At 45.4% G+C, this 14,388-nt stretch overlaps 1 protein-coding gene and 1 long non-coding RNA gene across 3 annotated transcripts in view; both read right to left on the bottom strand.

Annotated features, from left to right (window-relative positions):
• LOC149970321 (uncharacterized) overlaps positions 1 to 14,388 on the bottom strand; it is a 225,759-nt gene that overhangs the window by 28,830 nt on the left and 182,541 nt on the right. The window lies entirely within an intron of this gene.
• The window catches only part of map3k7cl (map3k7 C-terminal like), a 37,338-nt gene continuing 24,427 nt past the window's right edge, over positions 1,478 to 14,388 (bottom strand). For both annotated transcript variants that reach the window (XM_090226347.1, XM_090226346.1), the window contains one exon: positions 1,478 to 2,480. In XM_090226347.1, the coding sequence (XP_090082473.1) occupies positions 2,288 to 2,480 (193 nt within the window). In that variant the 3' untranslated portion in view covers positions 1,478 to 2,287. The remainder of the gene's footprint in view (positions 2,481 to 14,388) is intronic.

The raw sequence follows: 14,388 nt of genomic DNA, 5'->3' as shown, positions 1-14,388 counted from the left end.
GATACATTGTAGCAAAGTGTAATTTCTTCACATGATAAGATATACTGAAATATTTACAAAAATGTGAGGGGTGTACTCACTTTTGTGATATACTGTATATATATATATATATATATATATAGAGAGAGAGAGAGAGAGAGATCAAAAGAGATGGAGAGATGGATAAGGGAAAGCAAGAGAGAGGGGGGAGAGAAACAATGGGGGGGAGAGAGAGAGAGAGAGAGAGAGAGAGAGAGAGAGAGACAGACAACGAGGAGGAGAGAGCAAAAGTGAGAGTCAATATGGGGGCGAGAGTCAGACATAATGTTAACAGCTGATGTTAAGTTTCACAATCCTAGAATAATTCAATGTCATTGTGAAACAGACAGTTCCCTATTCCGTGGTAGTGGAGTGTTGCCATGTAGTGAGGTCATCAATACGCAAACATTCTACAGGAAATGAAACTAAAGGATCGTGCTGAAGGACATCCACTTAAAATGTATTATTTTATTTTTTTAATTCGTAAGAGAGAACTTTATTGTGCCACATACAGAATGTGTCATTGTCATATTGTGTTTTCGTTACCACAGTTAATAACAGTTACCACAGGGAATTACCATTAAAAAAAAAAACATTGTCATTCTCACAAACCCACTCCTTCTTTTATTAACAAATACAATTGATTTATTTTGTCCACGTTACCATTATTTCACTACAGAATATCTATTGAGTTCGCTCCACAACATCCATATGTCTTACAGTGTCTTGCATTTCTACCTCCAACAGAATCATCAACTCAGAGTTGATCCTGGGTGGTATAGTATGAACCTGGGGAACTGAGGGGATCCTTTAGATCCATGGAGGGGAGAGGAAAGGGGGGGAGAGAGAGAGCGGGGAAGCCCCCCCCTGAAAACCTTTTGGACCACATCACACCACCTGTATGTCTCCACAAGCCCCGAGACTCACAGAGCCTCCTACTACTACTACTACTGCTACTATTACTGCTACTACTACTACTACTACTACTACTGCTACTATTACTGCTACTATTACTGCTACTACTACTACTGCTACTATTACTACTACTACTACTACTACTGCTACTACTACTACTACTACTGCTACTACTACTACTACTACTACTACTACTACTACTACTACTACTACTGCTACTATTACTACTACTAATACTACTGCTACTACTACTTCTACTACTACTACTACTACTGCTACTACTACTACTGCTACTACTACTACTACTACTACTGCTACTGCTGCTACTACTACTACTACTACTGATACTACTACTACTACTACTACTAAGTCCTTGCTTCCTCTGTCCTTGTTTCCTTAGCAGGGTTGGGATTAATTCCATTTGAGTTCCGGTCAATTGAGAAAGAAAACCAAACTGAAACGCAACGAAGAGGAATTCTAGTTATGATTTCAGTGTACTTCCTGAATCGAATACAGTTAGGTAGTAAAACTCACGGACGATTAGTCAAACTTAAACCAAGTTTATTCACCCATTGGGTCAATGCAGCTGCATAAGACAAAGTCTCCTGCTTCTCTCTAAACATCTTTACACTAGACAGGAAGTAAAGTCATGCGGGCAACGCACAGTTCCTTCTCCCTTAATGTGACCTGACCTGACCTCTACATTCCTTACTAATCCACAGCTCTCCGCCATGATCATGCGATTGCCTCTCCTCTACTCAGCACCTCCCAAAGCCCCCTGGCTCCTATTCAACCTTCCTTGACTCCAACCTTAAACATTACTCCTACAGACACCCATTAACTTTTGGTGTAGAAACCAGACTGTGACACTCCTCGTGTCTCTAGTATAACTGATGATTAACAATATTTGTAAAAAAGTTTAGAAATCAGAAACCCATCGTTGGAATTGAAATAGAATTGGCCCCAAACCCTGGTCCGTAGTTCCTCTCAAAGTGCATTGGAAGAGAAGGTCCCAAACAAGGGACCTTGTATCCTCTTCTCCTTTGCTCTTAGAAAAGGAGATAAGGAAACAAAACGCTCTTAGAAAGGAGATAAGGAAACAAGGACAGAGGAAGCAAGGATTTGACAGCTATCGGTAATAATGTTTTCAGGGACCCATTATCCAAGTTGAGGCTCAGAGCAAGAGTGCTGATTTAGGATCAGTTTGGCATTTTTAGATCTTAATAAATATGAATATATGAACAGAGGGGAACTGATCCTAGATCAGCACTTTTGGAATACGGGCCGTAGCGTCGGTTTGAAGGTCTCGAGCGAGGTCATCGTCTGTCGGGGTCAAGTCGAGTTCAAGGGGGGGTCACGTGGAGGAACTGTCCCGGCTTGTCCGATTCCGATTGGTGGAGCTGAGCGTCTCCAGTTGCTGAGCTCGCTCAGTGTGGACGTTGAGCAGCGTGGCGTTCTCCTCCGACAGGACACGGAACTCATCCTCCAAACAGGCCATTTCCACGGCAACAAACTCGTCCCCCGCCAGCTCTGCCAGCAGCTCACGCCTGGAGAGTAAAGGGGAGAGGTTAAAGGTGGCAGTGGGAACCAGGTGAATTCACAGATTAAAAGCTGGGCCATGGGGCCAAACGTAGCGCATTTACGTAGGGAATGGGGTTTCATTTGGGACGCAACTACAAGTGCCTTCAATGCCAGATGTTTATGTGAATGGGACTTCCTGGTTTAAATGGTTAGATAAGTCAAGTAAGTAGTCTGGCAGCCAGCGTGTTGTGACCTGGCAGACCGCCATCCCACTCTCTAAACAAACTATGGCCTTTGGACTGTGGTTGGTTGGTTTTTGAGTTTGAGTTTGAGTTTGAGTTTGAGTTTGAGTTTGAGTTTGAGTTTGAGTTAGTGAGTGAGTGAGTGAGTGAGTGAGTGAGTGAGTGAGTGAGTGAGTGAGTGAGTGAGTGAGTGAGTGAGTGAGTGAGTGAGTGAGTGAGTGAGTGAGTGAGTGAGTGAGTGAGTGAGTGAGTGAGTGAGTGAGTGAGTGAGTGAGTGAGTGAGTGAGTGAGTGAGTGAGTGAGTGAGTGTGTGTGTGTGTGTGTGTGTTCTTCTATCCTTGTGGGGACCTAAAATCCCCAGAAGTCCACAAAAGGATATAGGTAGTTAAACAAGGGGGAAATTCTCCCCATGAGGACAAAGGCTATTCTAAGTTTAGGGGTTAGGTATACAATTAGGGTTTGAATTGGGGTATGGGGTTAAGGTGTGAGGGGTATGAGGTTAAGGGGTGAGGGGTATGAGGTTAAGGGGTGAGGGGTATGGGGTTGAGGGGTTAAGGTTAAGGGGTATGGGGTTTAGATTAAGGGATAAGGGGTTAGGGTTAAGGGGTGAGGGGTTAGGGGTATGGGGTTAAGGGGTGAGGGGTTAGGGTTAAGGTTAAGGTTAAGGGGTATGGGGTTAAGGGTGAGGGGTTAGGGTTAAGGGGTGAGGGGTATGGGGTTAAGGGGTGAGGGGTATGGGGTTAAGGTTAAGGTGTGAGGGGTATGGGGTTAAGGTGTGAGGGGTGAGGGGTTAGGGTTAAGGGGTGAGGGATAAGGGGTTAGGGTTAAGGGGTGAGGGGTTAGGGGTATGGGGTTAAGGGGTGAGGGGTTAGGGTTAAGGTTAAGGGGTTATGGTTAAGGTTAAGGGGTATGGGGTTAAGGTTAAGGGGTGAGGGGTTAGGGTTAAGGGGTGAGGGGTTAGGGTTAAGGTTAAGGGGTGAGGGGTTAGGGTTAAGGGGTTAGGGTTAAGGTTAAGGGGTATGGGGTTAAGGGGTGAGGGGTTAGGGGAATGGGGTTAAGGGGTGAGGGGTTAGGGGTATGGGGTTAAGGGGTGAGGGGTATGGGGTTAAGGGGTGAGGGGTTAGGGGTATGGGGTTAAGGGGTGAGGGGTTAGGGTTAAGGGGTTAGGGTTAAGGTTAAGGGGTATGGGGTTAAGGTTAAGGGGTGAGGGGTTAGGGTTAAGGGGTGAGGGGTTAGGGTTAAGGTTAAGGGGTGAGGGGTTAGGGTTAAGGGGTTAGGGTTAAGGTTAAGGGGTATGGGGTTAAGGGGTGAGGGGTTAGGGGAATGGGGTTAAGGGGTGAGGGGTTAGGGGTATGGGGTTAAGGGGTGAGGGGTATGGGGTTAAGGGGTGAGGGGTATGGGGTTAAGGGGTGAGGGGTTAGGGGTATGGGGTTAAGGGGTGAGGGGATAGGGTTAAGGGGTTAGGGTTAAGGTTAAGGGGTATGGGGTTAAGGTTAAGGGGTGAGGGGTTAGGGTTAAGGGGTGAGGGGTTAGGGTTAAGGTTAAGGTTAAGGGGTATGGGGTTAAGGGTGAGGGGTTAGGGTTAAGGGGTGAGGGGTATGGGGTTAAGGGGTGAGGGGTATGGGGTTAAGGTTAAGGTGTGAGGGGTATGGGGTTAAGGTGTGAGGGGTGAGGGGTTAGGGTTAAGGGGTGAGGGATAAGGGGTTAGGGTTAAGGGGTGAGGGGTTAGGGGTATGGGGTTAAGGGGTGAGGGGTTAGGGTTAAGGTTAAGGGGTTATGGTTAAGGTTAAGGGGTATGGGGTTAAGGGGTGAGGGGTTAAGGTTAAGGGGTGAGGGGTATGGGGTTAAGGGGTGAGGGGTTAGGGGTATGGGGTTAAGGGGTATGGGGTTAAGGTTAAGGGGTGAGGGGTTAGGGTTAAGGTTAAGGGGTGAGGGGTATGGGGTTAAGGGGTGAGGGGTTAGGGGTATGGGGTTAAGGGGTATGGGGTTAAGGTTAAGGGGTGAGGGGTTAGGGTTAAGGTTAAGGGGTGAGGGGTATGGGGTTAAGGGGTGAGGGGTTAGGGGTATGGGGTTAAGGGGTATGGGGTTAAGGTTAAGGGGTGAGGGGTTATGGTTAAGGTTAAGGGGTGAGGGGTATGGGGTTAAGGGGTGAGGGGTTAGGGGTATGGGGTTAAGGGGTGAGGGGTTAGGGTTAAGGGGTTAACCCCATAACCCTAACCCCATACCCTCACCCCTTAACCCCATACCCCTAACCCCTCACCCCTTAACCCCATTCCCCTAACCCCTCACCCCTTAACCCCATACCCCTAACCCCATACCCCTCACAACCTTAACCCCATAACCCTAACCCCATACCCCTCACCCCTTAACCCCATACCCCTAACCCCTCACCCCTTAACCCCATTCCCCTAACCCCTCACCCCTTAACCCCATACCCCTTAACCTTAACCCTAACCCCTTAACCCTAACCCCTCACCCCTTAACCTTAACCCTAACCCCTCACCCCTTAACCCTAACCCCTCACCCCTTAACCTTAACCCCATACCCCTTAACCTTAACCCTAAGGTTGTGAGGGGTATGGGGTTAGGGGTATGGGGTTAAGGGGTGAGGGGTTAGGGGAATGGGGTTAAGGGGTGAGGGGTTAGGGGTATGGGGTTAAGGGGTGAGGGGTTAGGGGTATGGGGTTAAGGGGTGAGGGGTTAGGGTTAAGGGGTTAACCCCATTCCCCTAACCCCTCACCCCTTAACCCCATACCCCTTAACCTTAACCCTAACCCCTTAACCCTAACCCCTCACCCCTTAACCTTAACCCTAACCCCTCACCCCTTAACCCTAACCCCTCACCCCTTAACCTTAACCCCATACCCCTTAACCTTAACCCTAAGGTTGTGAGGGGTATGGGGTTAGGGGTATGGGGTTAAGGGGTGAGGGGTTAGGGGAATGGGGTTAAGGGGTGATGGGTTAGGGTTAAGGAAAATAGGATTTTGAAAGTAAATTAATTTGAAGTCCCTACGAGGATAGAACATATCGTATATCGGTGTCTCTGTTTGAATGTGTGTGGGTGTTTTTCTGTGCCAACATGTGAGGCAGAGCAGGTGTTGCAATCCTAAACACTCGGCTCCTCTCTCTCTCACTCACTCTAACTCTCTCTCTCTCTGTCTCTCCAACTCTCTCTCTGTCTCTGTCTCTGTCTCTCTCTCTCTCACTCACTCCAACTCTCTCTCTCTCTCACACACACCTACATACAGGTCTGGGATCAGTCTCAACGTCTGCAGGGGTGTTTACAGTTAACCAGTCTTTCAGACCAGTCACACATGATGTGTCATCTTCTTGTGTAATACTGTAATATCCGTAAGAGGTGTTGCATTGCACTGCAGTTCTCATCACCAGGTTCGCCATGAATATGTGTGCTTGATGATAAACACTGTGTTGTACACCATAGCACTGTACTATATATATATATACTATATATATATCGATAGGCAGAAGATACAAAAATACAACTACAAAGTTGCCCCCAAAAAAGACTAACGTATCGAAATAAAAATCTACGATACTTTAGCAAAGTATTGTATTTAATAAAAATACTTGAAATCGTCCCAAACAGCAACAACATTCTCAGTGGCTGTTACAAAAAAACACCTTACTTGACTGTGACTGTGATATGTTGTTGTTTATCAGCTGAATGCACTGTCACTCTGGATAAAAGCATCGGGGAACACCTGCTCTTTCATTCTTGACACAGACTGACCAGGTAAATCCAGGTGAAAGCATCGGGGAACACCTGCTCTTTCATTCTTGACACAGACTGACCAGGTGAATCCAGGTGAAAAGCATCGGGGAACACCTGCTCTTTCATTCTTGACACAGACTGACCAGGTAAATCCAGGTGAAAGCATCGGGGAACACCTGCTCTTTCATTCTTGACACAGACTGACCAGGTGAATCCAGGTGAAAAGCATCGGGGAACACCTGCTCTTTCATTCTTGCCACAGACTGACCAGGTGAATCCAGGTGAAAAGCATCGGGGAACACCTGCTCTTTCATTCTTGACACAGACTGACCAGGTGAATCCAGGTGAAAAGCATCGGGGAACACCTGCTCTTTCATTCTTGACACAGACTGACCAGGTGAATCCAGGTGAAAGCATCGGGGAACACCTGCTCTTTCATTCTTGACACAGACTGACCAGGTGAATCCAGGTGAAAAGCATCGGGGAACACCTGCTCTTTCATTCTTGACACAGACTGACCAGGTGAATCCAGGTGAAAAGCATCGGGGAACACCTGCTCTTTCATTCTTGACACAGACTGACCAGGTGAATCCAGGTGAAAGCATCGGGGAACACCTGCTCTTTCATTCTTGACACAGACTGACCAGGTGAATCCAGGTGAAAGCATCGGGGAACACCTGCTCTTTCATTCTTGACACAGACTGACCAGGTGAATCCAGATAAAAGCATCGGGGAACACCTGCTCTTTCATTCTTGACACAGACTGACCAGGTGAATCCAGATAAAAGCATCGGGGAACACCTGCTCTTTCATTCTTGACACAGACTGACCAGGTGAATCCAGGTGAAAGCATCGGGGAACACCTGCTCTTTCATTCTTGACACAGACTGACCAGGTGAATCCAGGTGAAAGCATCGGGGAACACCTGCTCTTTCATTCTTGCCACAGACTGACCAGGTGAATCCAGGTGAAAAGCATCGGGGAACACCTGCTCTTTCATTCTTGACACAGACTGACCAGGTAAATCCAGGTGAAAGCATCGGGGAACACCTGCTCTTTCATTCTTGCCACAGACTGACCAGGTAAATCCAGGTGAAAGCATCGGGGAACACCTGCTCTTTCATTCTTGACACAGACTGACCAGGTGAATCCAGATAAAAGCATCGGGGAACACCTGCTCTTTCATTCTTGACACAGACTGACCAGGTGAATCCAGGTGAAAAGCATCGGGGAACACCTGCTCTTTCATTCTTGACACAGACTGACCAGGTGAATCCAGGTGAAAGCATCGGGGAACACCTGCTCTTTTATTCTTGCCACAGACTGACCAGGTGAATCCAGGTGAAAGCATCGGGGAACACCTGCTCTTTCATTCTTGACACAGACTGACCAGGTGAATCCAGATAAAAGCATCGGGGAACACCTGCTCTTTCATTCTTGACACAGACTGACCAGGTGAATCCAGGTGAAAAGCTATGATCTCTTATTGATGTCACGTGTTAACTCTACTTCATATCAGTGTATACAGTCGTGGTCTAAAGTTTTGAGAATGACACAAATGTTAATTTTCACAACGTCTGCCGCTTCAGTGTCTTTAGGATATTTTTTGTCAGATGTTACTATGGAACACTGAAGTATAGTTACAAGTATTTCATAAGTGTCAAAGGCTTTTAGTGACAATTACATGAAGTTGATGCAAAAGAGTCAATATTTGCAGTGTTGACCCATCTTTTTCAAGACCAACTCAAAATTAGGTGTTCCTAATGTTTTGTATACTCAGTGTTGTTAATGTAGCAGCCGCTCTTATCACACCATAGTGCCATCAGACTGATACCAATGTATGGTGAAAGGGGGCCACAATATGGTGAACAGCTATCAATAATATTGTACAGAAGAGTATTTTATAAATACAAATTACAGCTTTCAAAAATAATCAACTCATTAAACAAAAAAAACATTTATTTAACTAGGCAAGTCAGTTAAGAACAAATTCTTATTTTCAATGACGGCCTAGGAACAGTGGGTTAACTGCCTGTTCAGGGGCAGAACGACACATTTGTACCAGCTCGGGGATTTGAACTTGCAACCTTTTGGTTACTAGTCCAACACTCTAACCACTAGGCTACCTGTCACCTCTACACTGTAACCCCTAGGCTACCTGCCGCCAAGGCCATCTCCCATGCACTGCAAGGCTTTGTCCCATAGGGGGTGCACAACCGGGCATTCCCACAGTGCATGTAGGAGGCTTCCTTTTGCCCCTGCACATCGCCAACATGCCTCATCCTGGGAAAAACTCCTCCTATGGAACCTCAGGGAGGGGAATTAAATCTATGAAAAACTCCTCCTATGGAACCTCAGGGAGGGAAATTAAATCTATGAAAAACTCCTCCTATGGAACCTCAGGGGAGGGGAATTAAATCTATGGAAAACTCCTCCTATGGAACCTCAGGGGAGGGGAATTAAATCTATGAAAAACTCCTCCTATGGAACCTCAGGGAGGGGAATTAAATCTATGGAAAACTCCTCCTATGGAACCTCAGGGGAGGGGAATTAAATCTATGGAAAACTCCTCCTATGGAACCTCAGGGGAGGGGAATTAAATCTATGAAAAACTCCTCCTATGGAACCTCAGGGGAGGGGAATTAAATCTATGGAAAACTCCTCGTATGGAACCTCAGGGAGGGGAATTAAATCTATGAAAAACTCCTCCTATGGAACCTCAGGGAGGGGAATTAAATCTATGGAAAACTCCTCCTATGGAACCTCAGGGAGGGGAATTAAATCTATGGAAAACTCCTCCTATGGAACCTCAGGGGAGGGGAATTAAATCTATGGAAAACTCCTCCTATGGAACCTCAGGGAGGGAAATTAAATCTATGAAAAACTCCTCCTATGGAACCTCAGGGAGGGGAATTAAATCTATGAAAAACTCCTCCTATGGAACCTCAGGGAGGGGAATTAAATCTATGGAAAACTCCTCCTATGGAACCTCAGGGGAGGGGAATTAAATCTATGAAAAACTCCTCCTATGGAACCTCAGGGAGGGAAATTAAATCTATGGAAAACTTGTCTACCTTTTCCCTCGTGTTCTCCGACATTTTACCCAAATATCTGAACCAATATACAACCTCGTCTTCTCTGATATTTTACTCAATATCTTAACTAATATACAACCTCGTCTTCTCTGATATTTTACTCAATATCTAAACTAATATACAACCTCGTCTTCTATCTCAGTGTAAATCCCTGTGCCACAATTCTCAAGTTTTCACAGGTGTCATTATTAACCTTTAACAGCATGTTGTAACCTAAAGCGGTAGACCGTACAGAACTCGGTAGTGAAACTGCATCTTTAACAACATTGTTGCCTTTTGACATAATGGCACCACCTAGTGTTTAATTAACAGCATTAATTAGCACATCACTCCATACGTCATTATCACACCGCCTTGATTTGCATATATCACCATACCTCATTACCACATAGCCTTGATTTGCATATATCTCCATACCCCATTATCACATAGCCTTGATTTGCATATATCACCATACGTCATTACCACATAGCCTTGATTTGCATATATCTCCATACTCCATTATCACATAGCCTTGATTTGCATATATCACCATACGTCATTATCACATAGCCTTGATTTGCATATATCTCCATACCCCATTATCACATAGCCTTGATTTGCATATATCACCATACGTCATTACCACATAGCCTTGATTTGCATATATCTCCATACTCCATTATCACATAGCCTTGATTTGCATATATCACCATACGTCATTATCACATAGCCTTGATTTGCATATATCTCCATACTCCATTATCACATATCCTTGATTTGCATATATCACCATACGTCATTATCACATAGCCTTGATTTGCATATATCTCCATACCCCATTATCACATAGCCTTGATTTGCATATATCTATAATTGGATTGATGCCTTGTATTTCTGTATCGTCGGCTCGATTTTTGGGATGGAATATATAAGGATCCGATAGCAGCTGTCAAACCACGTTCCAACCCATCTCTCCTCAACATCCTCTCTTCTCCGGTAATGAAACATTCTAGATAACTGGAAAGCCACATCTGGGAGTCCTAACCCTCCCTAGTCCTAACCCTCCAAAGTCCTAACCCTCCCTAGTCCTAACCCTCCCTAGTCCTAACCCTCCCGAGTCCTAACCCTCCCTAGTCCAAACCCTCCCTAGTCCAAACCCTCCCTAGTCCAAACCCTCCCTAGTCCTAACCCTCCCTAGTCCAAACCCTCCCTAGTCCTAACCCTCCCTAGTCCTAACCCTCCCTAGTCCTAACCCTCCCTAGTCCTAACCCTCCCTAGTCCTAACCCTCCCTAGTCCAAACCCTCCCTAGTCCTAACCCTCCCTAGTCCAAACCCTCCCTAGTCCTAACCCTCCCTAGTCCTAACCCTCCCGAGTCCTAACCCTCCCTAGTCCTAACCCTCCCTAGTCCAAACCCTACCTAGTCTTAACCCTCCCGAGTCCTAACCCTCCCTAGTCCTAACCCTCCCTAGTCCTAAACCTCCTGAGTCCTAACCCTCCCTAGTCCTAACCCTCCCTAGTCCTAACCCTCCCTAGTCCTAACCCTCCCTAGTCCTAACCCTCCCTTGTCCTAACCCTCCCTAGTCCTAACCCTCCCTTGTCCTAACCCTCCCTAGTCCTAACCCTCCTGAGTCCTAACCCTAAACTGTGCTCTGAATTTGATGATGATCATTAGTCGCCTAGCAAACTTGGCAACTGCTGGTCGCTAATGACCTGGTACTCAGCACTCTATTGTCCCTCTAATCACTCTGACATCAATGCAATTGTATTCGGAAATCAAATCATATACTCGATGAGAAGTAATGAGCTCATGTTGCGCAACATTTCTATAGGCTGTGCAATTGCGTGAGAAAACAGAGTGATGGCCTCTACTAAAAAGAGGAGGATCCCATCAGCTTTCTATAGGCTAGGCCTACTATATTTATTTCTCAACTTTCCTCGTATTAAAGGAAAGGTTCAACCATTTTGAACGTTATAATATTTTTGTGCATCTCTTGAGTGATGTATCTGAGTTATTGGCATTCAAGCAGACAGAGGTCCAGCCAGTATGACGTAGCACTGTGATAAAGTCTCTCTCACTACACTGGAAGTTATTAATAGGAATACCATAGTGAAAACGTAATGCCTCTAGCACTGCTGCTGCGCCACTCGGGAATCCCACATCTGTGCTTTAGTAGCCTATTTTGAATGATTTCATTTTATTTATGTATAGACAGGAAGGAGTAGGCCAATTAGACTATATCATTTTGGAAATTCGAATTACATTTACTTCAGGGACACACAAAGCAAATAGTCTCTGTAGCCATTTGATTAGCTGTTCAGGAGTCTTATGGCTTGGGGGTAGAGGCTGTTTAGAAGCCTCTTGGACCTAGGCTTGGCACTCCGGTACTGCTTGCCGTGCGGTAGCAGAGAGAACAGTCTTTGACTAGGGTGGCTGGGGTCTTTGACAATTTTTAGGGCCTTCCTCTGACATCGCCTGGTGTAGAGGTCCTGGATGGCAGGAAGTCTTCACAAGGTTTTCACACACTGTTGCTGGTATTTTGGCCCATTCCTCCATGCAGATCTCCTCTAGAGCAGTGATGTTTTGGGGCTGTTGCTGGCCAACACAGACTTTCAACTCCCCCCAAAGATTTTCTATGGTGTTGAGATCTGGAGACTGGCTAGTCCACTCCAGGACCTTGAAATGCTTCTTACAAAGCCACTCCTTCGTTGCCCGGGCGGTGTGTTTGGGATCATTGTCATGCTGAAAGACCCAGCCACGTTTCATCTTCAATGCCCTTGCTGATGGAAGGAGGTTTTCACTCAAAATCTCACGATACATGGTCCCATTCATTCTTTCCTTTACACGGATCAGTCGTCCTGGTCCCTTTGCAGAAAAACAGCCCCAAAGCATGATGTTTCCACCCCCATGCTTCACAGTAGGTATGGTGTTCTTTGGATGCAACTCAGCATTCTTTGTCCTCCAAACACAACGAGTTGAGTTTTTACCAAAAAGTTCTATTTTGGTTTCATCTGACCATATGAAATTCTCCCAATCTTCTTCTGGATCATCCAAATGCTCTCTAGCAAACTTCAGACGGGCCTGGACATGTACTGGTTTAAGCAGGGGGACATGTCTGGCACTGCAGGATTTGAGTCCCTGGTGGCATAGTGTGTTACTGATGGTAGGCTTTGTTACTTTGGTCCCAGCTCTCTGCAGGTCATTCACTAGGTCCCCCCGTGTGGTTCTGGGATTTTTGCTCACCGTTCTTGTGATCATTTTGACCCCACGGGGTGAGATATTGCGTGGAGCCCCAGATCGAGGGAGATTATCAGTGGTCTTGTATGTCTTCCATTTCCTAATAATTGCTCCCACAGTTGATTTCTTCAAACCAAGCTGCTTACCTATTGCAGATTCAGTCTTCCCAGCCTGGTGCAGGTCTACAATTTTGTTTCTGGTGTCCTTTGACAGCTCTTTGGTCTTGGCCATAGTGGAGTTTGGAGTGTGACTGTTTGAGGTTGTGGACAGGTGTCTTTTATACTGATAAATTCAAACAGGTGCCATTAATACAGGTAATGAGTGGAGGACAGAGGAGCCTCTTAAAGAAGAAGTTACAGGTCTGTGAGAGCTAGAAATCTTGCCAAATACTTATTTTCCACCATAATTTGCAAATAAATTCATTACAAATCCTACAATGTGATTTTCTGGATTTTTTTTTTTCTCATTTTGTCTGTCATAGTTGAAGTGTACCTATGATCAAAATTACAGGCCTCTCTCATCTTTTTATGTGGGAGAACTTGCACAATTGGTGGCTGACTAAATACTTTTTTGCCCCACTGTACCTCAATGTCCTGGATTACAATATCAGTAATATATATACCTCAATGTCCTGGATTACAGCACCAGTAATATGTACCTCAATGTCCTGGATTACAGCACCAGTAATATGTACCTCAATGTCCTGGATTACAGCACCAGTAATATATACCTCAATGTCCCGGATTACAATATCAGTAATATGTACCTCAATGTCCTGGATTACAGCACCAGTAATATGTACCTCAATGTCCTGGATTACAGCACCAGTAATATATACCTCAATGTCCCGGATTACAATATCAGTAATATGTACCTCAATGTCCTGGATTACAGCACCAGTAAAATGTACCTCAATGTCCCGGATTACAGCACCAGTAATATATACCTCAATGTCCCGGATTACAATATCAGTAATATGTACCTCAATGTCCTGGATTACAGCACCAGTAATATGTACCTCAATGTCCTGGATTACAGCACCAGTAATATGTACCTCAATGTCCTGGATTACAGCACCAGTAATATGTACCTCAATGTCCTGGATTACAGCACCAGTAATATATACCTCAATGTCCCGGATTACAATATCAGTAATATGTACCTCAATGTCCTGGATTACAGCACCAGTAATATGTACCTCAATGTCCTGGATTACAGCACCAGTAATATGTACCTCAATGTCCTGGATTACAGCACCAGTAATATATACCTCAATGTCCCGGATTACAATATCAGTAATATGTACCTCAATGTCCTGGATTACAGCACCAGTAATATGTACCTCAATGTCCTGGATTACAGCACCAGTAATATGTACCTCAATGTCCTGGATTACAGCACCAGTAATATGTACCTCAATGTCCCGGATTACAGCACCAGTAAAATGTACCTCAATGTCCCGGATTACAATATCAGTAATATGTACCTCAATGTCCCGGATTACAGCACCAGTAAAATGTACCTCAATGTCCTGGATTACAGCACCAGTAAAATGTACCTCAATGTCCCGGATTACAGCACCAGTAATATATACCTCAATGTCCCGGATTACAGCACCAGTAAAATGTACCTCAATGTCCCGGATTA

The sequence above is a fragment of the Oncorhynchus mykiss genome, chromosome 29 (genome assembly GCF_057628025.1).
Source record: "Oncorhynchus mykiss isolate SJ-2025 chromosome 29, ASM5762802v1, whole genome shotgun sequence".
Lineage (NCBI taxonomy): Eukaryota > Metazoa > Chordata > Actinopteri > Salmoniformes > Salmonidae > Oncorhynchus > Oncorhynchus mykiss.
The sequence above is the reverse complement of the archived record's forward strand: the minus strand, read 5'-3'. Positions and strand labels throughout refer to the sequence as shown.